The sequence below is a fragment of the Anser cygnoides genome, chromosome Z (genome assembly GCF_040182565.1).
Source record: "Anser cygnoides isolate HZ-2024a breed goose chromosome Z, Taihu_goose_T2T_genome, whole genome shotgun sequence".
Taxonomy (NCBI): Eukaryota; Metazoa; Chordata; class Aves; order Anseriformes; family Anatidae; genus Anser; species Anser cygnoides.
Window position 1 is genome coordinate 67,820,288 of NC_089912.1, and position 26,058 is coordinate 67,846,345.

At 41.3% G+C, this 26,058-nt stretch overlaps 1 protein-coding gene across 4 annotated transcripts; it reads right to left on the bottom strand.

The window, feature by feature from the left end:
* Nucleotides 1–1,011: 1,011 nt before the first annotated feature.
* Nucleotides 1,012–26,017, bottom strand: DAB2 (DAB adaptor protein 2). Of its 4 annotated transcripts, none has more exons than XM_048048447.2 (16): nucleotides 25,628–26,017; nucleotides 24,626–24,762; nucleotides 13,361–13,536; nucleotides 12,158–12,297; nucleotides 11,275–11,373; nucleotides 11,015–11,146; nucleotides 9,141–9,224; nucleotides 8,872–8,895; nucleotides 8,577–8,624; nucleotides 8,344–8,406; nucleotides 6,586–7,221; nucleotides 5,601–5,754; nucleotides 4,564–5,088; nucleotides 3,964–4,055; nucleotides 3,134–3,201; nucleotides 1,012–2,458 (listed from the first exon to the last, which is right to left on the bottom strand). In XM_048048447.2, the coding sequence occupies exons 3-15, from the start codon at nucleotides 13,455–13,457 to the stop codon at nucleotides 3,139–3,141; spliced, it is 2,157 nt and encodes a 718-aa protein (XP_047904404.1). In that variant the 5' UTR covers nucleotides 13,458–13,536; nucleotides 24,626–24,762; nucleotides 25,628–26,017; the 3' UTR covers nucleotides 1,012–2,458; nucleotides 3,134–3,138. The 4 variants fall into 4 exon arrangements, with proteins under 4 accessions (XP_047904404.1, XP_047904403.1, XP_047904402.1 ...); XM_048048446.2 differs by having other exon boundaries at nucleotides 24,621–24,762; XM_048048445.2 differs by lacking the exon at nucleotides 24,626–24,762 and having other exon boundaries at nucleotides 25,628–26,016.
* Nucleotides 26,018–26,058: the final 41 nt, after the last annotated feature.

Sequence of the window (26,058 nt, forward strand, 5' to 3'; positions counted from 1 at the left end):
AGTTACATTAGTTTGTTGAACATGAAAGCCAGACCATGACACAGACACTTGTACTGTTTCATCATACCTGCTTCAGTTGATGTTAAATATACCACCAAGTTCATGGTTCTTTAAAACAGAAACTAAGTCATAGCAAATGTCCATTCAAACTTAACTAGCAGACCAGCAATCATCTTTGACCAGACTGGAAGAGGTTCTTCTAACTTAGTGATTATCCCGACAAGTATTGTCAAGCTCCAGCTAGAACTGTTAATTTTAGCTTGAACAGCAAATAGTCATTTAGATACTTAGTTCAAACTATGCTGGTAAATATATCCCTTCTCTTAAGCAAGGAGAGAGAACACTTTTGTTTTAGATTAGATGGTATTTTTGAATACTAAATCACATGTTGCTATGCAGGAAAAAAAAGATTCATAAGACCTATATTTCAAGCTGGATACCAACTCCCTTCCAAAGGAGTTGTTTTCAATCCCAATCAACTGGTATTGGCAGAAGCGAGTAACCACCTATTCTATTGTAGTCAGCCTGACTTTTTTGCTGAATGTTACAGGTCTGTCTCCAGTACCAAAGGTGAATCTAAGACAGTAGCTTTCTGACAGATTTGTTCTTGTTAGCCATCTGCATTAATTGTAAAGTGAGCTAGATCTTTTCTCCCTTCCTATTTAGTTTTCCCTGAAGGAGTTTTGTCTATTTCAACTACTTTGCAAGTGGCCTAATTAAATTACACTACATTTAGAAGCTTAATTCATTCATGTCTACAGCTTCCATGGTCCTAGAGAATCAAGCAAGAAAGCATCTTCATTAGCAGAAAACAATTTACCAAGTCAGTTGAAAATTTTATATTTTGTGTTGAGCAGGCCTGAAGCTACAGAAAGACCTAGGACCCTGCTGTCAGACAGCCAGTGTAAGAACCGAACTGGAGACAAACAGTTTTTAGCAGGCTCTGAAATCCTAGAATCAACTGAGGCGCAAGATTGAGTTCTAAGGACAGAATTAACAGCCACACAGATATTAGTTTGCTATGAAGAGTTGCTTCTTTTTAATGTCATTAGGTAACATCACTTGAGATACTACAATTATATAACAGTGTAATATCCGTAAGTTTCTACATTTCCAGTTTGAGACAAATACTTAAGTTCATAGCTTTTTTGCATTACAGAAAGTGCAAGAGAGATTTATATACACTTGCATGACTGACTGAAGTGGGTACTAAGGCTCTCTCCAAGCTGATTTTCTTAGCTTTCCAGTTCAGCAAACACTTAGACATTTGATTTAACAATACTGTTTCAAGTTTATGCTTAGTATTAACAGAAAAAACTCAGATATCAGCATTCACCACTGGCCAAGAACATAGCTGTTACAATTGGTCATAACTGACTGATTTAAAGGTCTGTTAGTAAAGAGGTTCTTTAGAAAAGGCACATTTAAGAGATGGAGGGCTACCTCACATTAATAGCACAGAGCTGGTGCATCTGTTCACAAGGAATCTAGGCATGGATTGAAGCCATGATTGTCTTTTTGCTTTCTGACATACTGGGAACATGTCATGCTACACCATGTGTGAACTTAAACTGAGCAACACTGGGGACATTCACTGAGATATAAGCAAGAAGCCTATCTGCTTGTTCCACTTGTCTGCCAAGCCACCTTAATTTTAAAAAAGTGATCTAGTAGATTTCCCTCCCTGAATAAGCCATGTTAGCACCAAAACAACAGTTAGTGTCAATGACTAGCTCAGTGTTCAAGAAGTGTTTTGTCTTATCTGACCCTACACTGTAGACCTCTAGTACTCAGGACTCCAGCAATTCTGTTACAGACCCCACAGTTCATCCTTTTATTACATTTCTGTGGCAGAATGTTACTTGTACCATTAGTTAAGTGGACAAGTATTCTATTTCTCCTCCAGCCATACAATTTACATTTCTGTGGCTTAGAGACCAAGTCATATGTCCAGTCACCAATTAGAAATGAGTAGTATCCACTAACTTTACAACTGGCTGCTGTTGTGGTAACATGCAAATGACCTAGTTGTTTAAAGTGTGGAGTTAGCTACTAATTCAATTCCCTTATGTGAAGGCAGCATTTCTTCCCCAGGTACATTCAGTTCCTATATTTCAGGACAGTAAGTGCTGCAGAAAAAGGAAGTAAGGTGACCATGTTTACAAGACACATGACTTAGCATCACTAAGCTCTTCCATGGAATATTGCAAGACTAAAGTAAAACTAAACATCCAGCAATTTGAGTTTGGGTCTCCAGGCTGTGTAGAACTTTCTATTTGCTTTGCCCTGAATTACCATCTTCACAGCATACTGTTGAGGGTTTGTTTCAATCCACCTGGACGTGTTTTAGATTACAGACATCGTGGAACAGCAGTAGGAATAGCAGACAGCAAAGTGAAACAATAGAGTCATGCTGAGAAGAGGTCCAGTTATTCCATTTGTCCTTCCTTGGTTGTGCCTAGTATAATGAAAAGGGCTTAAGGTTAGGATGGCTAGAAGTTAGAGTTTCACAGCTTAAACTAACTTAGCACCACTAAGAACAAAGCTAAAGCAATAAATAGCAAAACTTGTCTGTAAACAAGTAGACTGTATTTCAGGGGATGACAAACTACTGTATTTATTCCTCTGCCATACATCTAACAGTTTGTGTTCTGTAGTTAATGGTAAGAGAACTTGAATTAATTTATAATGACAAAAGCTCATGACAGCCCTTCTTTTGTTATGACTAATTCACCCAGAAAATGTGCCTTCAATGTTTAGGAAATCAAACTGCATGGTGGACTGTCTGCTACCATTCTGCTAAAGAGATATCCCACAGAATTTAGTCAGCACATACTTACTCATTAACTTTCCTCAAGGAAATAAAATCTACATCTCTTGTGACTTTGAGATTTAAGTCCATAGAACAACAAAACCTTTATTGCTCAGAAAGTGAAATTGGTTAGTCTTAGGCAGACAACATGTGCAAGTCTAAGTAGAGGCACTCTAGCAGAAGTATACTTTAGAACTACTTGCAGCACTTCAGAGGAGCAATAAAGTTAAGCCAGTGTAGTTTTCATCCTGCTTTTTGCCAAAGGTTTTCTGAATCAGTTTCAGAGCATGAAGTAGGTTGTCTTATAAGTGGAAGACTTACCTAGTCTATGCGAAGGGGTTGCCAAAAGGATCACCAAATGGACCAGAAGGTTGTTTCTGAGATTCCTTCTACAAAAAGAAAAGGAAGACTCAGTGGATTTTCAAGGTTTCACCAGGTTTATTCTGCTTGACTGTATCAGCTAGTTTGGGTTTCAAATGCTTTCTGGAAAGACAATACTGCAAAGCACCTGCTAAATACATATTAACTGTACTGCTTTAAAGAGTAAAAGGGGTTCTAAAGCCATGGTAGTAGTTATACTAGTTGGAAGCAAGGTACATTTTAGAAAAGCCATGTGTACTTAATTAACTCATTTGTAGTAGATCCAGTATAGTCACTTTGAGATCTGTTTTAGACAAATGCTAGATGTCATAGGCCAGCATTCTGGAAGTGGTCCAGATTTTCCACCAAGGGTTTCAAGTGCTGTGTCCCAAATGGAGTGATGTGCATAGGCCACTTCCTCCCCCAAGGGATACCAGCCATGGGAACCTCCCATTCAGTCCATACTAGCCTGCAGAGAGGTAAGCATAGATGAAGTGGAAGACTTCTGCAGCTGTACCATTTACAGACCTTTGTAGAAGCTCCCCATATAGAGCTGAAGAAGTTTCCAGGAGGATTTATAGTTTGTAGCATTTGTTATGGACCCAGGCCAAATGGAATCATGCCTTGTTAGCCTCCTTGCAACAAGTGCCCTCTGTTAGATTAAATATTAGCCTCAGGTATGCAAGAAGTTTTGTTCTATAGCCCCTAAAAGCTAGAACTAAGTCAGTTCTCAAACACAGGGATCCCTGTTGGTAGGGTGGAGGGACACAGTGGAAAGTTTTAGTACTTACAGGTGAGGCATTGAAAAGGTCTGCTTTAGGTTGACTTTCAAACAGGCTATCAGCTGGCAGCACACTTTGTCGGGGAACAGGCTTTGGTAATTCTAGAAAGAAGAGACAAATCGCTATATCAAACAACATAGCAAACAAGTACTCGTCTCTTTCAGTAAACCAAGCCTCATTCAGTTGCATACACAAAAACACAAGCAAGAAGCTTTATATGACCTCAATTTTATCTTTGGCTTGTCCCTCAGTATACTTCAGCCAGATGAGACTTGTATAGATGTAACAATCTACAGACCTAGTTCAGGCACTAGGTGTCAGTGTTTGGCCACTGGCATTCATCAATTATTTAACAACAGGGGAGACAGTCCTTCAGTTGTTTCAGAACTTAAAGAAATAAAATGGTTAATGTAATCATTACTATCAGATGCTACTTGTGATCAACCATCCCTGAGGTGATCAACCTCCTCCCTGAGCAGCTATTTAAGCTGAAGAAAGACTTTACCAGTCATTTTGGCAGACAGCTTGCTAGCTTCCATATTATGGTCTGTACTATCTTGAGGAATGGCTACTTTACTACTAAACAATTACTGAAAGCTCCAGAAGCACCTGAAAGACTCTGCTGTTCTCCTCTCCTTGCTGGTACTGCAGGTGGCTTTGTCAGCTGGAAGTCTTTGAACATTTCCTTGACATCCTTCATCTCTCTATCACCAAGTGGATCCAAAGCAATAAAAGCATCACTATCTTTCTTGGATATCTCCTTCTGAGGGGCAGTTCTAGGTGGTGGCTGAGGTGGGCTACTTGTTGACACAGATGGCAGTACAGACTGGGGCTGAGCAGATAGTGTTGAAGGTGGAAATACACTACTCTGGAATGGATTTACAGCACTAGATGGCTGTGCCCATGAAGTAGATGTAACTTGTGCTGGCTGTGCCCAGACACCAGGGGACTGAGAGGCTGTTGGACCAAAAGATGCAGGCTGGCTCCAGCTTGACACCGCTTGAGTGCTGAAGGCAAGTGGTTGAGTAAATCCTGCAGGTTGAGTAGACATCATAGACCCAGGAAAGACAGATGCAGCCTGGTTGAAGGCAGATGTCTGTGTACTCCATGGTGACGAAGATACAGGCAAGCCACCTGCAAGGGGAAGATAGTTACACAGCACTTCAGTGTTCTGAAGACTAAGTAGGAGTGTATCAATTCCACTGGGGGTACCAGCAAGGCATTTTCCATCATCTGTTTGCAAAAATTTGTTAATTTACGCTTAAAAAGTCACTTGGAGAGGCTGGTAATAAAGGGGTTAGTATTTTTTCCTCACTCCGTTTCAGTTCTTGAAGAACTGAATTGAGGTTGGTAGTTACTTCTGTGTAAGTAAGATCTTAAGATCCTGCAGCAGTGTTACCCTAGCCTCTCAATTTGTGACACACATTTGCACCCTGTGTACCTGGAATGGCAAGCTGCTGTCAAAAGTTTATCAGTTCTAGTTAAGGATGCAGAGTTTAAGTGTCTATTCACAAAGTTTAATAGTTTAGGGCAGACAGCACTACAGCTTATCTATGGATTAAACACTGCACATTAAATAAAGCAGAGCTAGAACACCAATGAAGTGAAGCTCTTGCACCAGCCTAAGATACCTATCGTGAACTAACCTAGACCAGCTAATGGAGATGCTGTGGTAGGACTTGTTTTGAAGAGGTCCAGTGGATTAGTTTGCACAGGTCCTGTCTGCGCCACTGAGGTTAAGCCAAGGTTCTCCGTAGTTGGTGCAAACAAGGCCGAGCTAAACAAGTCATTTGATGTAGTCTGGAAGGAAAAAGAGCTTTTGTGAGATAGCATGGCAGAATATTAAGACCAATTATGATCAAGACTCTGTCTGGTGGTACAAGCTTTTGGCTACAGCAGAGCAGGAAGCTTTGATGTATTCTAAAAGGTACTAGGTATCCTAAAGGTGACCAAGCATAAGAGTTTCAAATTTCAGTTTGTTTATACCTACTGATATGCATGGCATTAAACATGTATAATATATAGTAGTTGCAGGTCAATAGCAGGAGAATTGACTAAATACTTGCTATCATAATGAGATTCCGCTCCCCCAAACACTCCTGTCCAGTCTGCAATGACACCTGAAGTTTTATCAAGGTCAGTAAGTGAGTTTTTCATCATTTGATTACAAGAGAAATGCAGCTGACCCAAAACCACCCTGTGTATGGTCAGACAAGTCACTGAAACTGCACTCAGTAGACAGGTACTGTGAAGCCATATAGGGTTCTGTAAACTACTATTGGTACCTCATCATTGTGAAACCACAGGCTGATGACTCTACAGCTATCATAATGGCTTATTGCATTATATCAAGGGTCAACATACTTAGCAGTATACTTACCAGACCTTTACAGAAGTACGGCAGCATTAAGGAAAAGAGCATACATTTAGTGATCATAGTTATATGAAGCATTCATGAGTGTTAGGATGTACCATGGCTGCAGGGAGGTTAGAGTAAGCATGGCATGTGGAAGAGATACGCTGTGAAGCTGTTTAGTCAGTTACAGAGTATGAAGAAAGAAAAGCTTCCTTCACCCAGCTTCTTTAAGTAAAAGCATGCATATTGCCATTAATTACTTGAACATTGTTCACCTTGACAGACCTCCTTCCTCTTCCTGGCTTGGTACTTTGTGGTGGTGGACTAATTGTTATAGACTCATGTGACATGAGCTGGATATTGCTTTCAGAATCCAGCTTTACTCCATTCTGCAGAGTTACTCCTTTGGAAGGACCTTCCACAAAGAAGTTTGATGGGGCTTTAAGAAAGCCATTCTGTTCTCTGTCTGGTACCCCATTTGGAGTTCTTGCTGCAGGTGGCTTACTCTCAAATGGCCACTGGCTTGTTAGTGCTTCTCGTTTGCCAGTTCTATTAGATATCTGGTCAAACTGTTTACCAAAGTAGTCAATATCACCATTTGAAGCACCATTACCCACCGATGTCAAGGTGCTCAGATTTTCCTTCTTCTGATCAGCAGATTTTAGAGAATCAAATGAAGGTTGTGCAGATTGGTCTGTCTGTGCAAAAGGATCATCACTGAAAGGGTCTGGATTAGGTGTGGGAAAGAAGCTGAGACTGGTAGAGAAAGAATTTTCTGGCAAGAATGGTGGCTGTGGCTTTGGTTGTGGAAGAGAAGTTGTGATGCCATTCAAGAAGAGATCCTCTTTTGTAAAAGTCTGTTTGGTCTCAATTTCAGAGTTTAGGTCCACTAACAGAATCTCTTTAGCTTCCTATTTGTTCAGAAAGAAAAAAAAGTTAGTTTCATATATGACTGGCTGCAAAGTACACAAAGCTCAAGGAAAACATCTGCAGCAGGAAAGATGCTGGTATCCAATACATCATTCTAATATGTATTCAACATCACAGTGAAGTGACTCTAAGGCATTAAGTCAAACACTAAGTAGCTGTGATTTAACCACAGCTTGCAGTTTCAGAAACTCACTGATAAAAGCACATTTTAATATCTCTCAGTTTAAGGGAAGTTAGAGTAATTAAGCACTTACTACACTTAGGCTTTCACTGGAGTCAAGTACCCTTATTGAGATCTGGTCTTTTTCTTTTTTTTTTAAGAAGTTGTGAAATCACATTGCCTCAGTGTGACTTCAAGTTGCAGTCTCTTTGGAGTAAGATTAGAAAGCTATTTGTATGTGGAAGAGGTTAACATACCATCTGTCTACCAAGCAGACAGAAGGGTCAGACCTAGTCACTAGCTGATTGATAGCTCATAGTGCCAGAATAAACTGGTGCAATTTGAGGGGATGGGGGTCACAATGAGCTGTGACGTGGTAAATGCATAGTTTTATGCAGTTAGGCCCCACTGTGAGTCAGGGCCACTCATCTGGAATAGGTAGGTGTCCAATCAGAATACATTATTTAAGGATTCTCTTGTACCTAAAGTGGGCTTCAACTTCAAAGGTCATTAGCTGAGTTTCTACAATAGCCCTTACAGCAGGGATATATCCAGCTAGTTAAGTAGGTGTATACAATAAGTACTCTAAGTCTCAAATGAATTCTGTTGGATACAGAATCACAGAATTGTTGAGGTTGGAAGGGACCTCAAGAGATCATTGGGTCCAACCCCCTTGCCAAAGCAGGTTCCCTAGAGCAAATTGCCCAGGTATGCATCCAGACAGGCCTTGAATATCTCCAGAAAAGAAGACTCCACAATGAATGACATTAGCTACTCTAATTAGTAAGTAGCTACTATTACAGCTCTAGGATACTAATACATCACATAACTAGACAGATGTCTCAGTGAAACTAGAAATAATGAAGTAAAAGTAAATCTTACTACTAGGACAAAGTTTGATATCAAAGCTGGAACTGAAACAGTTAAGCTATACTCTACTTACCGTGGGACTGCTCACATCAGGAGGTGTTGACATATCCCCAAACAAGTCCATCTGGTCAACTCCCTGGAAGCCAGAAATATTGGAAGAATTGGTGTCTGTTAGTTCTTGCAAAAGCAAAACCCAAGTATTACATAGATCTACTGAACATCTATGCATGCTGTACCTACCACACAATGTGGAGATAGTCAGCTACTTTTTTTTTTAAATGGCATTATCTCTAAAATTTAACCTACCAGTTTCAGTTTGTCAGCTTGATCAGCAGACAGTGCTTCGCTACCATTCTGGAATAGATGAACAACAGTGTCAGTGACAAATAACAAAACCTTCCTTAAGCAAGGAACTTGCAGGCTTGAAAGACTAAGTCAATTATAGAAAATTTATGGGAGATTACTACCCCTTTTGCTCCCATTTCCACTGTAACTGGGCATCTTATGATTCCTCCATAACGTTAGCACTATAAAGAAAGACAGAGCTAGTTGTATTGCAGCAGAAAACCTAATCAGCTGAGGCTGAATTGGAGAGACTTACCTCAGTCTTATTTGCTTCTTCACTCTAAAGAAGAAAAGAAGTCTTTTAGTATCTAGACATCAGGTAGAATATCCAAAGCCTTTTGCTCTGGTTAGCTTATCTCCTAAATCTGGTAAACAAACTGCTGGCACAGCTGCCAACCAGTAGCCTTAGATAATACTGGCTCTAGATAGACCTTTTGCAAGTCTCTTAAGAGCCTACAAGCCCAGTCAAAGCTTAAACAAGCTTTATTCTATGCAGACTAATGCAGCTTCTGTAACTTTACTTGCCTTCTTCTTGTCTTCTTCTTCCCTCTTCTTTATATTATATATTAGTTGGAATAGGTCCTTAAGGTCAACAACTAGGGGCTCAGCCTGAAAGAGAACATAAATTTAAGCTATGTGCTACTTTGCATTTTGCTTCAGCAGAAGCCCACAGAGCAGCAACAGTAATGGTGCAACAGTAACGTTGAGATACCAGGAAACATCAAGACTCTAAAGGATTGCCTAGTCTCTGCATAAGCTCTCTTATGTAGAGAGCAAGGGTAATGGGGTAAAAATCAGCCCAGAACCATTAAATCCCCGTGGAAAGTGACAGTACCTATGCTAAGTCTACTTTTTTTTGTCCTGCTAAAAAGCATGTAGCTCAAGACTTTGTGAGTACATGGCAAGTCCTAATCATATTTGCTCAAAAGTGCAAAGAGTGTTCAAGCTCCATGGTAGCCTCATGGGCGGTAGGGGCGGGAAATTTACTTTCCTGTGTTTCTACCAACTCCAACAATGAACATGGAGAAAGCTTCTATAGCTTGTTCTAGATTTTAAATAGAATGCAAACAGCAAAACAGGAAGGCAAGCATACAATGAAATCAACATCTCAAACACATGGAGCAGACACCTGTATCTGGATGGAAGTTTAGCACGAATTAGAAAGGTATTGCATCACATGTGACCGTCATCCTCTCATAATCAAGGGTTTTAGATATGTAACTGCAGGAAGAGCTCTTTCAAGGCTTATCATCTTTGACAAACAGTACAGCTGCAGCAGTCTAGAGATGCTGACTGAAGTTCTGCTTACTCCTCAGCTAGACATGTTTGTATTTAAAAACTAGCAGCAAGTCAAGAGTTGTCTACAGCTTGGCTAAGCTTATAGACTAGCAAGCAGTACCCCACAGTGAAAAGCTCAGAACAGACTCCACTGGAGAGCACACATAGAAGGCTTTTGTATTTGATCTGCACTTCCAGTGAAGCCAGTACTACACAGGAGCCTGAAACTAATAAAACAGGCTTAAGAGTGCAATAGCTGTTACTAAAGTAGTAGCATGCTCCAACAAGGAGCCCTCACTCCCACCTGTAGTGGGTTTGAAACTGCCAAAAGGTCCTCCAGGAGGGCAGGATGGGATGTATACGAGGAAGTTTCTAGCTTTCAGGTCTTGGCTCTACAAGTCATTACAGTGACTATTATAAAGACAATCATTTATTAGCTTTTCATGACAAAACACCTGAATCAAAGTTAGATATTTGGGAAGCTGCACAATGCCCGGTAATAATTTCAAATAGCTTGTTTCCAACCCTGCTTATGTACAGTTTCTCTTTGTAGAAAGACAGGCTCTGCATATGGGATTCTGCATGGTGGAAGCCCACTACAGGACCAGAATCCCTCCCAGTAGAAGCAACTATAGGATGATCAGTCATGCCATTCATTGATCCCAGAATGCTGCAGTTAACTGAGTCTGTTTTCACTGCTGCACAAGAAAAAAGCATCATGAAGACTAGACTAGCACGGTTCTATGATTACTTTTCTACTAATTGAGCAAAACTCTGTTTAACTCAAGAACTAGTGTTCTCACTGACAGCAACATGCCACTGTATAGGAAAGTTCATGATAATGTCTTCCAGTAGAGATGAACTGTTAAGCAAGAATAATCAATTAAGCAAGGATACTGGAGTGTTTTTGTTCTGGACTACAAGAAGCTGAACAAAACGAGAGCCACTGGCAATACAGTCAGCTCCTACCACCCTTTTTCAGGAGACAGACTAATACATCTGTGCTGATGTTTCCCTACACCTCATAGGACTATCAGCAGAACATCTGTTAAGGGCCTAATGTCAAGTGTTTACACTGTAGCATCACTCATAGCATATGGAAAAGGGCCTCTGATCAATACCTGTTGTGCTGTTTTTATGGCAAAAAACTGATGTTGGCCTTCTCCTCCACAAATATAGCCAAAGGCACGATTATCTGTTACATCCCGAGCAATAAAGGAGATTTTGTTCACTGGATGCTCATGCTCTATGACCTAGAATTAGAAAAATCACAAAAAAACAGACCCCATTGGTTTACATTGCAGGATCTAGTCCAGATTGGTCTACCTCCTAAACTACTCACTTGCGTTAAGAATCACATTAAGAATGACTCATTTCTTACCCCGGTTTTCTCATCTATTATCTTGATACCAGAGAGAGAGATGTTCACCCAGATCCTCTGCTTGTGTTGACCCTGGGAACGAGCTGCCACTGCCATTCCCTAAATAAAATGAATATCAAAACACTGATGAGACTTCCACTTGATTGAGTTTTAGCTTGTTTCCTAAGCATGTCTCATGAGCCCATAGCCAGTACAGTATTACTGCTAATCTAGTTATTCCTAAACTGTGCTATGGTTTGAACGACATTTCTCTTACAACATATGCCTGGCTAGGTTAGATGTGATATCTCAAAACTAGACTGTGTTTCCTTTGTAAACATTCAGGAGCTTTAGAGGTTTTTTTTTTTTTTTTTTTTTTTACACAGAACTACTGCAACAGCAGCATCCTTACCAGGTCAATTCAGCTTTCCTGGCCTGACTGAAGCTAACGTGAGGGTTCTGCTATCCAGAAGTGGTTATCTTCTGTTGTTGCAGTGTCTCATTTATCCCTTGGTTTGTCTATATATCTTGTTGTCACCATTGCTACAGAATGTCAGCTTGGGCTTTTAATTATTATACTAAATATCACAAAGTTTCCCCCTCCCCATCCAATACCAAAGCTCACTATTTGTAATCAAGTTCATACTTTGGAATATAGTATGGATGATAACAAGAGACCCAACAGACTATTCCCAAGACAGTAGAGAAACCATGATCAACTGCATTTAAAACTACTATCTTATAAATGGATTACAGCTTTAAAAGCATCTTCCATCCAAGATGGTGCTGTTATTGGTTGATGTTCCTATTAAGCAATACTTGGAATTGTGCAAAAATGACCATCTGATCTGCCTTCTGAAGGCTAAGCAGAAGATATTCCTTGCATGCCAGCTCAGGCTTTTACCTTCAGCTTCATCATTGAATCCTGACTCATTTTGTCTCCTCTTGCCTCAGGGACATCATCAATGCCAATCAGTTTAGCTTTGTATCTTACACCATCACCTTTGAATCTGGCCAAAAGAGATTCATCTGTCTTTTCAGGCCCTGGAGACAGAGAAAGGTTTTAGAAGAGAAATATGTACCTTGTGGCTTTGGAAATTTTTAAAATGTGTACTAATATGGTGAATTTTTCTTGTAAAAATTGTCAGCTGACTATAACAGACTAACAACCTAAGTCCTTCTAGAAATGTGTGCTCTTCAAGATAGTTATTCCTTTAAGGTCACAGTGATCTTAGAGATTTTGACCTGTATTCAAACAGTGGGGACCAATACTTAATGTTTGGGAACTTCAGAACAGTCATGAAACATTGAAATCTTTGTGGGCTACAACCAACTAAGCAAAGAGTAGTACTTCCTATGGCCATAATGGATGATCAACGAGCCTTTCAGGTGTGAGCCTGCAGTTCTGGTCTAGTTAGATCTTTTCTCGGTCTCTGAGAATCTACTAGTCCCTGTGCTAGAACTTGCTATTAGCACCATCACCTCTACAAGAAGTCCTAGTACCTGCATCCCTGTAATCACTTGATATTTTAGCTGTATTTTCCATTTTCACTATTACCATTACTTCTCAGAAAAGCTTCATTTTCTCCCATATACTCAACATGTAGAATGTGTACCTCGGTATGTATTTCTGTATGAGGCAGTTATATTTCAAATGACCAATCTAAAGAGCTATTGCCTAACACAATTATTCTCATGAGTGATGTTTTCTAGCTTCTCTGGACTAGAATCTGAGTCCAGCATGTCACTCTCTCTTTAGAGGGTGAAGAATAAAGCGAGGTCAGGTTCAGAGCAACAGCTACCCAGATGGTAGCAAGTCTGGTCACCTCCTCAGGAGACCTTCATTTCTCCAGGCTTTCAGTAACTTTTTAAGCATCTAATTTGCTGATCTTGACAAGTAGAACAGAAAGCTCCAGAACCTAGAGCTAAAAAAAGCTCTCAAGCTAAAAGCCTACCTTCTGGTTAGATTATACTAGCTTATTTACTCACCCTCCCAGTCAGTTTGAAACCTTTGAGTTATTTCAACTATGAAGCAAAAGTAATCTTAGTTTTAGGCAAAAGATTAAGGAGACTGACTAGAAGCGTTCAAGAGGTAGGTATTTCTTACCTTTCTTTTTTTCTTTCTTTGAAGGCTGTGCTTTTGGTGGAGCCTGCTGCTCAGGCTGGCTGTTGATAGTAGTAGTAGTTTCAGCTTCAGTAGACATGATGAGATGGTGGTCAGCTGTACTTGCTGTAGTTCTTTAGAATCCAAGGAACAATCAGCAGGCAGGCATAATATTTTACCTTGAAGAAAAAATATTCCCATTATACCTGTTAGTCCAGTTTTATTCTGCTGAATACTGAAGCGCAGTATAGGCTGGAAATTTTGGAAGTGGTCATACAGGAAATCTGACTCACTGTTTCTTCATCTCAGGCTACAGATAGCATGAAGTTACAGCAACTAGGTGATGACCCCTTACCTCAATAATACCTAATCAGTATATCATACTGACCTACATCCACAGGCTGTACTTGCATCATCCTGTTTTAATCTGTCAACCTTTAGCTTTTCACCTTTTAAAGCTATTTATAGCACCTCAGATATTTGCTGTATTCTCCTTCACTGCGAGCATCATCTGTAGTAGCATAGGAGAGAATGCAAGAAACATTTACTAGGACCTGTTCTAAACACTCATGAAGATACATCAGAATACTCAGAAGAAACCATCAGATCTTATTCATGTTCCTATAAGTACTGAAGTTATAGCACTCAACAGGTAAAAGCAAATAAATTAGACTGCAAGACTGCTTTAGGAGGAGACAAAAAGCTCCCAAACACCCATACTCTTGCCTAAAGTTGTCAAGTAATCTCCCCCCCCAAAAAAAATCTCTGCAAATTAAGTCATACTAGTCCAATTCCATGCCATGATACCTTTCTAGCCTCAGAGAACATATTCATAAGATGAACAAAAAAGTACACATCACCACCAACTGCAGCCACCATGTTTTGTTCCTAAATAGCTGAAACACTGAGTCACACTTACTAAATAAAGGGACGTGTTTATGGAGATCTGAAGATCACCTATACCCAGCCGGAAAGATCTGGACATTCACATTTGCTACAGAAATTGCCTTGTGAGTTTTGTCTGAGGTATTGAAGTGGGTTCTGTTGAAGTGGTCTGCTGAATTTAACATTGATAAGTGAAGCCAAAAGATGGTTGAGAATTAAATAGCTGTTCTACATTCTCTACTAGCTATTCCCTTTGTTTCCAAACTGGTAGCAACAGATCAAGTCACCCCTTTTATTCAGCACACTATTTGAGATGTACTATGTAACCAGACAAGTGCTGTAGGCATTGCATATCTCGTGGTGTTATAAGCCTGTAATTCTCAATGGCGTATTTCCCACTTCCCTCAGTTATGCCTAATGTTTTACCTATTGCTTAGAATTTCCTTTATGGGTTTTATTCCCATTTCTGCTTCTCTTCTTCCCTCAACTCATTAAGTCAATATCTACAAATTGACTCATCCAGTTTGCAACTGACAAAGTAATGCATGCCAGCACTTAACTGATTCTTAACCTAGGAAAGACCAAGAGATTTGTGTTCTTAAGAGAAAGAATTTCACCTTGAAGGCCTCAATTTCTATTTAGCCTGGGAGGACACAGTGTCCATTCTGACAAAGGAGCAAGGGAGAAAACTATTACAACACACAGGGGTTGGCAGGACATTCGCAGAAGTGCTAGAAGGTTTTGCCCATTGGGGAAAAAGGAAGCACTCATTAATCAAGTCAAATAAAGCCAATTGGATCCCGCTTTAGGTCTAGTCTGGCATCTAGTTCTGATGGTAGAGTTTCAGGTGGAGATAGCCTTTACACTTCAGTGTAGTGGACCATTCCCTAGATTTATCAAGTGCTGTAGAAAGAGAGGAAGGAAAGATATTAAGGCTGAATCATTAGTTAGCCACCCACCCCCATCTGGAAGGTTACTGTTTAGAAAACAAAAAGAAAAAGCCTGGAGAAGAACAGAGCTAAGACATGCTCTCTAGCAGCTGAGTCACAGCTTTAGGATGTTCTGCCCAGTCCTGTGCCAGAAAGAAGAAACAGCAACCTTGAGGCACAGAGTCTTGCCTGTAAATGATCCTGCTTCCCCAGTTTAGGGGAGTGTGTTATGCAACCAAAGTATCGGACTCTGAAGACCCCCCCCAAATTAGGAGGAAATGACAAGCAAATATCCTAGAAAGAAGCAAATATGCACAAGAAGGATTCACTGAAGAGATAAAACAACTGCCCATATGGAGGTCTCTTTATGTGCCAGTTAACCATGCATTATTAGCCATCTACCTTCAACCTATGGAAGCCAGACCACTTAGTTGCATAGAGCCATAAAGCACAAAACCCTAAGGTGGAAGAAAATGGGCAGGAATACACACAAGTATTATCTTTTCCACAGGAAGACAGGAGGATTTGCAAGGGTTTAGCCTCTGTGTTAACCATTCAGTTGAGAAGATCAGTGAGAGCTTTCTGACCAGTTTACAGAACCAACTCTCTCCCATCCGAGGTCTGGCACAGCTCATCTCACCTGGTAAGAGTTCACAGTACATGACTTATCATACCTTCAGAGAATTCCGTCTTCGATAAATCCTACCTCTCGAGGAAGAGAATTAGCTGCTAAACTAAGAATGCAAAGATAGACAAGTCTTAATACAAGTTCACATTTTAAATAATTATTTCTTGAGATTTTAGTTAAACTGTAAAGTAGCAAGAAGTCCCCTGTGGCTTTACTCTAAAATTTTGCTGGGGTTGGGGGGGGGAAGGGGGGTAACATTAGGTAGTTTGAGCTAGCAGTAGTCTAGTTTGCTTGTGGTATGAGGGTTACAACCACAACTAAATTTTGATTCTGTGCTTTAGAATCAAGTTAAAGCTGTACTAGAGTGCAACATCTTTGTCACAAAAAGAAGCCTTATCATAATGGAAAATTCTGGTGTAGTCCACATGCTGTCTACATGCTCCTGTAGATATGCAGGGAGCTAAAGTGAAGTTAAAATCTTCTCTTTGCAGTTCTTGCTCAGAGGCTTTTTTTCTTTTACAGTACTCAGTCCCTCAGTATTTCCTTACTCAGGCTGCAGAAGTAAGGTAACAAGAGAAAGGAACTGTTCTATCACACTTTAGTTCTGTGTGACAAGATGAAAGATGCAAGTGCTTTCATGCAAGGACAGTCACACCTTCTGTTATACTGTCAGAGAAGAACAAGATCATTCCTACAGTTACTCTGTCAGCAGACTGTTAAGTGATGCCTTTTGAAATCTTCTCCATGTAGATAAATCTATTGTTACAACCACAGCATAATTACATGCTCTGTAAGTATATTATCATCTGTATCAGTAGATATATACCATATTTTGCTAACCTACTTTTCAATTTATTCCAGAAGGAGTTGTTAAGAGGCCACAACTAGTATCTTCCTCCTTTCCTATGGGGTCTATGCTGTGACAAGTAAGTACTGGTCACACTTTAAGGAATGACTGTTTCAGGCCCTCTACACATAGTAGGCAACAGCTCATAACTCAAGGCCCATCTCAAACCAGGAAGCTCTTCATTCATGCATTGTATGTGGTTTCCCACATATCTACCCTGGGAAAAGAAATCAGTCATAGGACTTTAAGTATATAGTACTCTCAATGTCTATTCTAAACTCACTGCAAGGAGAGCTGTTTTTAGAGACGAGACATCATTGAAATACCCATTTCTTAGCAAAAAAATGAAGCACATTCCAAATGGTTTTGTTCTGAAAGCATCTCTTAAGGTAATCTAGGTGTTGTTCAATTATTTCTCTTATTTGATCAGAGTGGCAGTGTGGTGTCTACCCTTAATGATCAGATTTTTTTTCCCTGTGTAATTACATGGGAGATTGAGAATCTTCATTATTGTTATAGCCTAGTTTTTAAAACCCATAACAGACTATCTTCTCCCAACAGACAGGCTTACTGTCCTCCCCACCCCCAAAAATAACTGCCTTAATGTTAATGAAAACTCATCTAAGAAGAGGTTAGGAACACTGCAAAAGTCAGAGCCAAGACAGATAATCTAAACATCTGTTCATCAGTCTAATATTTTATCCTCTTCACAGCCTCTGTTCCTTCTTTGTCCCTTGATACTACAAGTACATGATTCAGCTTTAAGAGTTATTGCATGTAAATATTAACCTCAAATTAGAATCTGAGAGGCAGAAGAGGATAAGAGTATCTTTTACTGCCAAGTCCATTATAGCCTGTTGGGAAGAAGTAGTAACCGGAAGCACAGCAATAGTTCAAGTGCTAAACATACCTCCTCAAGGCAGGTTCCCCACCCCCTGCCCTGCTATGTGAAGAGTTAACCAGGTTCTTCTTGTCAGAATATTGTATCAGGACCTGCACAACACAACTTGAGAAATATCTTGTTATCAAATTCTTGACAAAAGAGCTGTTTTCACAAGGATGGTAAAGAAGCTGTCCACTTGAGTGGATTTGTTACAAGACTTCAGTTTTGCAGACTAAAGAGACAGATTAACGGCTAACAGTAATACAGACAATGACTTGCAAGAGTTGAAGCTCTAAAGTCAGATAGATTTACAAATAATGGACAATCTTGACTAGAAGGTTCTATGCACAATGGAAGTAAAACAGTGCATTTGTGTGAGCTCCTGTATGACTGGCATTCACATCTAAACTTGCTACATGCAGAACTGACTACCTCATTTTCTTAGTTCCTGCTGCAACAGCAGTGAATTAATGAATAAGAAACATGGACATGCTATTCAGACATTTGCTTTTGGAACAGGGTCATTGGTAACAGGGAGTCAAATAAAATACCATTTTAAGTATTTTGTTTCATTACTAAAGTGCTCATTGCTCTAGCACCTGACTGTAAGAGTTCAAGTTGAATAGACCTCCTGTGACATGACAAGATTGCTATGACTTAAACGGAAAATTCCAGCAGCTTGCTCTGATGCAAGTACTACTACCATTAGTTTGTCTCCTCTACTAAACAACCAGATTAATCTATTAGGAACTAGTGTAGCAGTGGCTAATACACATGAAAGATATTAGCCTTACCTACAAGTAGGATTATACCCAGTATGTGTTGTTCACACTAACTCATAACAAGTACCTGCTTGAAGACAAGTGGTAGGAAAGAGTTCATAGACAGCCTGTGAACTGTTCCCCTCCAGTTCGTGCCATGTCTGGAATGCAAGAACAGCATCATGTGCCAGAAAGTTGACTAAATACAGGCTCTTATGCTGCCAAGTCTAACCCAAGCCCCTGTGGTTAGTTTTGTAAGAGACAACCAAAAAGGATATTGGCCTACCCTGCCTAACAAGTGAAACTGTCAGTCACTCCCACAATCAGTAAGGTCTAGATTAGTGATGACCCCACCACTCAGTTTCTCCTGCAATTCCTTGATAGCAAGGCTAAAACCACTGGTCTTGGCCTACCAAGTTCAAAAACATGGAAACATACTGTTCAGCTATGCTGTTTAACCTATAGGTAGTTAGAAGCCTGATTTGTAGTTAAGAGATTGTTCCTTCAGTGTCAGGGCCTCAGTTAAACCATACTTGATCTGTTGGCCTAAGTATTTCTAGATTAACAAAACTTCACCCTGGGAATTTGATCCTACTTCTTTCATGCAACTTGCATTAAGCTCAGTTTAATGTTTTGTCTTCTCACCTAGAAGAGGATGTATCAATACTTTGCAGGAGTATTAAGACAGCCCCATCCCAAATGCTTCCTCTGCCAACAGAAATACTCTTTTGGAAAAAGCTACAGCTGTATTTGTATATTGCAGAACAATGCACAAGGTCTAACTGTCTTGATAATACATAATTAGTAAAGTGAAACAGCGAAGGGTGATATTCATCTGCTCCTTGGGACAGAAGTGCAGTAATGGATCTGTCATGGAATACCCTCTTCATGCTGCTGCCTTCTCCCTCAGTACCTACTGGAAATAGAAATAGTAGATAGAGATCTTAATACTCTGGTTAGTCATGTCAGCTTCAGATGTTAGCACATACCACTGCTGGTGCAGGACCATGCCTGTGAGCCACTACCCAGACATCTTACCATTTCAGCCTATTTGCCAACTGGTATTTCATCAGCTGAACAGAACAGTCTGTTCTCATTATATCAGTGCATCAGTCTGAGCTGTTTGTTTTTTAGAAATTCAAACTAAGTTCCCAAAAGTGTTTTCTGCATAATTCATCACTGGAATTACAGTGAAATGAGCATCACTAAATTAGCAGCTAGAACTGAACAGGTCACTCAGTTCAAGTAATGCAATTGGACTGGTCCTTTTTGCCATAGTACTATGGCTTTAAGCATATAAACACTGAGATGATTAGTTACATCTCAGCCCAGCTTCCAGTGTAGCTCTACTTCAGATTTTTCTTCTTTGGAAATCAATACAGCTGCTGCAGGTATATTAGAACAGAGGTCTTAAGAGAAATCATGACCAGTTTAAACAGGCTGTATCTGGTTAACAACTTGGTATGATATAAATTAGCAAGCATTATATATAGCATTATGATATAAGTTAGCAAGCATTGCCATCCTTTTTTCCTTCCTTAAAAGTATCTTCATAAGCTATTGCTATCTGTTTAACTGATTACTTCACCTCAAATTGAAGGGAACTAGGACTGCCTTGTCAGTTTGATAGACTAAAGTTATTCTTCGGACAGAGCCTTTAGTGTCTGAAGTCAGCATCCAGACGCTTAGCTGTCTGTCTGAACTAATGACTTGTTCTGGGAATAATGCAGCATCTTACAATGAATCTTGGTAGCAGCTTTTCCAAACTCTGTGTTCAGCATTTAGAATCCCAACCTCTTAGTTCACTTTGTAGATTAAGAAACCCCTTCAGTCTTAGCACAAGCAATACCAGCATCTGAACTCTAAGCTCTTATTTTAGAAAGAAATTGGAAAATACTCCAGTATGCTCTATTTTTGAGAGCTATTTAGCTGACAACACAGGCTTAGATTATATTCTTATAGAAGTTCACTAGCCTCCTTCTGTAGTCCTTACAATAACATTTCCACAAGAAATTTCTTCATATCAGTCTTCCAGAAAGACAGGATGCTTTCTGACTTGTTAAGGGACCACTCCTGCATACCACTCACTTCAGTTTCCAGTGCTGAAACCTCTGGCTCAGGAGCCACTGTCTTAAGGGGCTTCAGCTGTCTGCTCTAGCCACTGTTCAGAAAAGCATCATCTGCTACTCACAGGATGAGGAATCTCAGGCCGTATGCTGGCAGTGCCTACTGTCAAGACTATTTGCTGAGGCTCACTGCATACATTAAAAACTGCTTTGCTTACAGGTTGCTTAATTGATGCAGCTAGTGTTTATTCAGATGCAAACTGGATTTTGTACCAGAGAACAGCTCAGATACTTCACTTCCAACTGTACTCCTAACTCTCTCCTGCCTAGAAGGACTGTTCCTGATCTTCCTTCTGGTTAGTACAGCAAAGGACTGCTGCCAATAACTGCGCTTTTCACCCCTTTCCTCAGAGCAGGAACTTGACACATATTGAAGCTGTTATCATAGGTTATTTCAGCTGCATGCTGTTAACTGTCCAGTGCTGGCAGAGTTATCCAGCTTTGCAGTTTGGGTGTGTGCAAGCTGTACTAAGAGAGATTGCATATGTTCCACATAGCTTATACTGAACTATAAGTGTTCAGTTGTAACTGTGTTCTACCTGTTCACAAATCTATCCGCGTGAAAAATGGGATTTTGTTGTATTACTCTTGAGTTCACCCAGTTTAAAACCATATAGTCATTACAACAGGGTCAAGTGCTGTGGTCTGCTTATACAGAAGGTGCTCAACCAGCCAATTAACCTTAAGCAGGCAGAAGCCTGTCCTTAAATGTTAATTTTGGCAATATTTGAAGAACCTTGCACCTAGCCACCAGCTACAGCCAGCCTTTGGTTACACAGTTTGTAGTAGCAGTCGTTGGTCACAAGAGCTGCTCCTTGCCGTCTCCTATAACGGATGCAAGTTATGTTCTTGATCTCTCATTGAAAGACTGATGATTCTGTTTGAACTTTATGAAGACAGGTTCTTCTACAGCAGTTTCAGTCCTCAATTTGGTAGTATCAAGTATTCTGGGTTATAGTATACAATGATTACTGTTGCTTACAAGATTAGTCATCACCAAGGGCCCTAGCTTTATTTTGTTTAACTAACCATGCCTTTCTTGCCACCTAAAGCAAAGAAAAATCTAAGGGGGAAGGTACACAAAAGTCAATACCAGAGGTTAAAAAGAAATGTATCTAGACATGATGTTCAGAGCTCCACTGCAGCTACTTCAGTAGCTGTCCTACTGAACAACTAGTCAGGTTTCACAGATGACTATTCTGTACTAAGGTTTCCTTGTAGGTATTTGTAGTTATACATTCATGATGCACATTAGGGGTAGCTTATGATATTACTCCTAAACCCAGACTCTAAAGTAATTCTGACCAGGGTCCATTTAACTTCCCACCTCTGTGATGATCTTGACATCTGATTACAGAGATGTCTCCCATACACCAGAAGAGTGCAAGAGCATCAGCCTCCCATCCTGCTCTAGAGTTTATCTTCTATCAGCCAGGCTGGCAACTGTTTGCAGGTAGATCTGCTATTCAAACTACTATAAAACTACTACTTACTCATACAGTGACCTTTGTGCCCTCCTTTAAAGCACAAGTTACCCTGTTTAGTGGAAGCACAAAAGTTAGTCTCCAAGGTTGCAGTATTAACACTACATCCTTTGTGTTCTCTACTTCTCCTGCCCATCCTTAGAAGGTAGTCTCATCCCTAAGCATTTTAGCCACAGGGAAGGTGTATTACAGACCCCTCATAGGAGGAGACTTGCAGTTATGTGCTGTATCAGCATTAAGTGTTCAGTATACTTTGCTAGGAGCAAGATCCTAGTGGACATTTGTCATGAAGCCTCCTCAATGTCAGGTAAAACATCTGTTATTGTGGCCCTCTAACCTAGCAGTTCTGTTTAAGATGTAATCCTCATAAGGTATTTTACTTCTCATCTTATTGCCTAAGAATGCAACATGAACTGACAAAACAGCAGGAAATTCAGCTCTGAGGCCAACAGTCTGCCCTTAACTGGCCCCAAAAGGTCCAAGCTTTGAGATTTAAGGTGACACGCACCAGCTATGAAGCTTTATTAGAAGCTTTTAAGAAAAGACATATTGATATAGTTGGGAGTGAAGATCTACAGGGCATTTCAGCCAAGGCACTTCATAGCACATACAGGGCACATCTTTTCAGTAAAAAGGAAAATGGAATGGTCTATGCCCTCATCAAGTCAGGACATCGGGAGTTAGACAGGAGATGATGCTTTGTTCAGTACTCAGCCTCTCAGCTTGTATAAACATGTTAATCCTGTTCTAACTGGTAGATCTTGTTTACTGACTTGGCCTGCCACCATGTTTTATCCACCTTCTTTATAACCCTGAGACCCTTGAACGCATATGCAACCTCAGAACTGGGTTGCAAAAGTCAGCTTATTTTGGAAGTCACACTTCTTTGATACCTTATTCTATTTGATCCTTCCAACAGGATATTTGATCCTTTTAACAGAACTTCAGATTGCATTTCTGTAGAATCCATGCTGAAGCAGGGGCATAATGGCACAAGCGGTGCTCCACGACAGAAGCTTAAGACATCTTAGCATTTCCCACCCCAGCCTCACAGTGGGGGAGGAGTTTTAGTTCCACTACTAATCCCTTAATCTACATGCAAGAGCTATTTTTTCTTCTAAAATCCTTGCAGATAGCATGAAGCTACCTTGTAATCTCTTCATCACTTCTGACAGAATCTATACAAACAGGATTTGCTCTATCAGTACCATTTTCAGAGTCAGCTGGCTTTCTCTGGATGTGGAATTCATCCCTTCACTGTCCTTGCAAATTCACATCTCGAAAGTGCTTGCATATTGCTAGCTTTGCTGAAGCAAGTCCACAAACAGCCTCAAGTACTTGGTTAATCCAGCAGGTCACACAAGAATACTAGCAGTGTAAAGTTCACAAGGAGAAAAGCACAGTTTTCTCAGGAAAGCATTCACCTGTTCAGAGTGCTTGTCCTGCATCTGCTCATGAAGTAAAGGTGGTAAGTAAGAAGTATATCCATAACATCTACTGGACAATTGTGTCCAGCAATTGGTTTATGCAGGTATTTTGACAAGTAATGCATTTCTCACTGAAAAAGTGGGCTCTATACATACTGCAAATGTACAGATATACTTAGAAACATAGCAGAAGGTACGTATTGGAATGGATAACCATCTCTACCTTCACAAAAGGAAACCGATGCCAGCTTTCTGGCATTTGGCTCATCCTTCCAAACGATAGCACTGTGCACAACTGCTGGTGCTCAGCTAACAGCTTTGTTAGAAGTAAGAGCACAGTAGATGAGAAGGGGTATCAGAAGTTACAGGACTAGTACAGTAGAGCTTGTTATGGTCCTAGCCTTTTGTCAACAGTAATAAGCTCAGAACACTGTCAGATTCCCTGTAGCAGAACCATCTCATCTAAGACTGAAAACACCTGGCTTTCAGCTCACTGTACCAAGTCTTCCCATACCATAGGTCATGAGGTATGCTAGTTAAGCCTCTGCTTTGATGGGTCACCTGACATTCATTTAGCACTCACATCTTCCTTACCATTTCTACCACTCAGTTCTCCTCCTCCAAAAGGAAACTCTAGTGACTGTCTATTAACAGAAGCTTCTGCTTTAGATGTGACCACATCCTCAGCCCATTCAGGGCAATTTGGAAGCTGGACTATGCCTCAAGGGCCATTTGAGTTGGATGTGATTACAGTGATTCTTTAAACAGACAAACTTGTGTCTCAGATAACCCCCTTCCCAGCTGAGAAGGCTTTATCTCGATTTGTCCCTCTGTTTAGCTACCCACTGTATCCCCTACGAGGCACAATAATCACCTGATGCAGAGTTAGTAGGTCTTCATAACAGCTCCTAATCTCCTGATAGTAACCTGTTAGACACCTGGTCACATTTTCAATTTATTAGCAGCTAATAATTCTTCACAACCAGACAGAACACATAGCTTTTGTAATTACTTTAAAGTAATCTCAACTTCTGTTGTGCTTATCTACACAGCAGTTCCCATCCCTAAGCATATCTACGCCCATTCCTTAGCATACAATGAGAAAAATGTTTAAGTCTATAAGCTTTCAGATCTGCTCAATTTTGGACAGCCTTGTTTATGAAAGCTACAAAAGTCTTCTGAGGCAAAAGTGTAACCTTTTAAGGCAAACTAGATTCATTAATATCAAAGTGATTCCTTTATGCTCACTCCGCATCCCCCCCCCCCCCAAAAAAGAAGTTAACTTAATCCTACCTTACCAGTGGATTTACATGCTTCCTTAGTGACTGCTCAAGTAGCCAGCCTCAACTTATCTGAGGAGTAGATCTGCTACAGAGAAGTCCAGCTGTATTGATACCACCTGCGCTTATCTTACTGCTCAGATCACAGGCGCTACCTTGAAACAACAGTCAAAGTTAAGTGACATCACACAATTGATAGAGACTTGAAGCCTCACCAGCTGAGAAGTTAGTTTTCCTGAGGAGAGCAGACTCATTTCAGTTAATCCTAGACATCTTTAATTAGACCTGTTTACCACAGACAGGAGCATCACCCTGAGATTCACCAGCAGAGTGGTGCTCAGCAAGGATTCTCCATCTAAAAATAAAACAGAAAACCCACCCCTGCTTCACTGCATCCTAACCCTTCCCTCCTCTCTGGTACCAGAGAACTCCCTCATCTCCATGACTCAATGCTTACTAACACTGAGTTTTACAAATTTTCCCCGTCTATAACCCCCGCCCCCCTCCACACACAGGAATAAAAATACATGTTTATTTTGCTTCCAGCTCAGGCTTCCTCAGGGAGCCGGCCCTGCCGGAGCAGGATGCAGGCAGCTTCCACCCCGCGGCACAGCCAGGACGGGGGCTGCCGGGCTGGGTGCATCGCAGCTCCCCCCCCAGACCAGGACCGGGACCGGAGCCGCCCCCGGCGTCCTCCCCCGACCCCGCGGCGCTTTCTCGGCTCCGTCTGGCGGCGGAGGAGCTCGGCCTTGCCCCCCCGGGGCTGCGGGGAGATGGGGGCAGCCCCCCGCTGCGGTGGCAGCTCCCCTGCGGGGTTCCCGCTCCGTGAGCTCCGCAGCACCCCGGGGGTCAGCCCCGTCACGGGCACCCACCGGCACGTCCTCGGGCAGGGAAGGAGAAAAATGGATAAATGAATGAGTGCATACATAAAATAAGCGCCTTCTCCCCTTCCCCGGTGACAGCCCACCCCCCCCCCCGCAGGCTTTCCGAGAGCCGAGCCCCGCTTGCAAAGCTACTTACGAGCTAGATCCGTGACGCCCCGTGCATGATCCGACGTCTGCAGCCGGTAGCCTGGCAGGGAGCGAGGGCCCGGTTAAATATTCAGTTGTACTCTCGCCTTCAGATTAGTTAGCCACTCACAGCGAGAGATATGGTTTTAATCAGATGCTGGCAGCTGAGGACTACCCAGGAATGTGCTATGATGTTTTTGCTGCTTGGTCTTGGCTACTCCCCCTCAACGTGTCGGTGCTTACTAGGTTAACCCCTTGCGAGCCGCCGCTGCTGCGGGAGGAGGGGAGTGGGGGGCCGGGGACAGCCCCCTGCCCCGGCCGGGGCTCGGAGCCCACTCGAGGGCGCGGGGTGCAAGGGGGGCGCCCCGTGGGAAGGGCCACTGCTCACGGGGCGCAGGTATTTCGTACTCCCCAGCCGGCGGTGAGACCGACTCTGCTGCA

What these genes read in the sequence shown, in the direction of transcription:
- DAB2 (XM_048048447.2), bottom strand. Translation starts at nt 13,457, where the DNA reads ATGTCTACTGAAGCTGAAACTACTACTACTATCAACAGCCAGCCTGAG. An exon ending in ATTCAATGATGAAGCTGAAG is followed by an intron (nt 11,374 to 12,157) that starts GTAAAAGCCTGA and finishes CATTTTATTTAG; the next exon opens with GGAATGGCAGTGGCAGCTCG. An exon ending in AGAACAGCAGAGTCTTTCAG is followed by an intron (nt 4,056 to 4,563) that starts GTGCTTCTGGAG and finishes TCTTCTTTCTAG; the next exon opens with AATTACCAAAGCCTGTTCCC.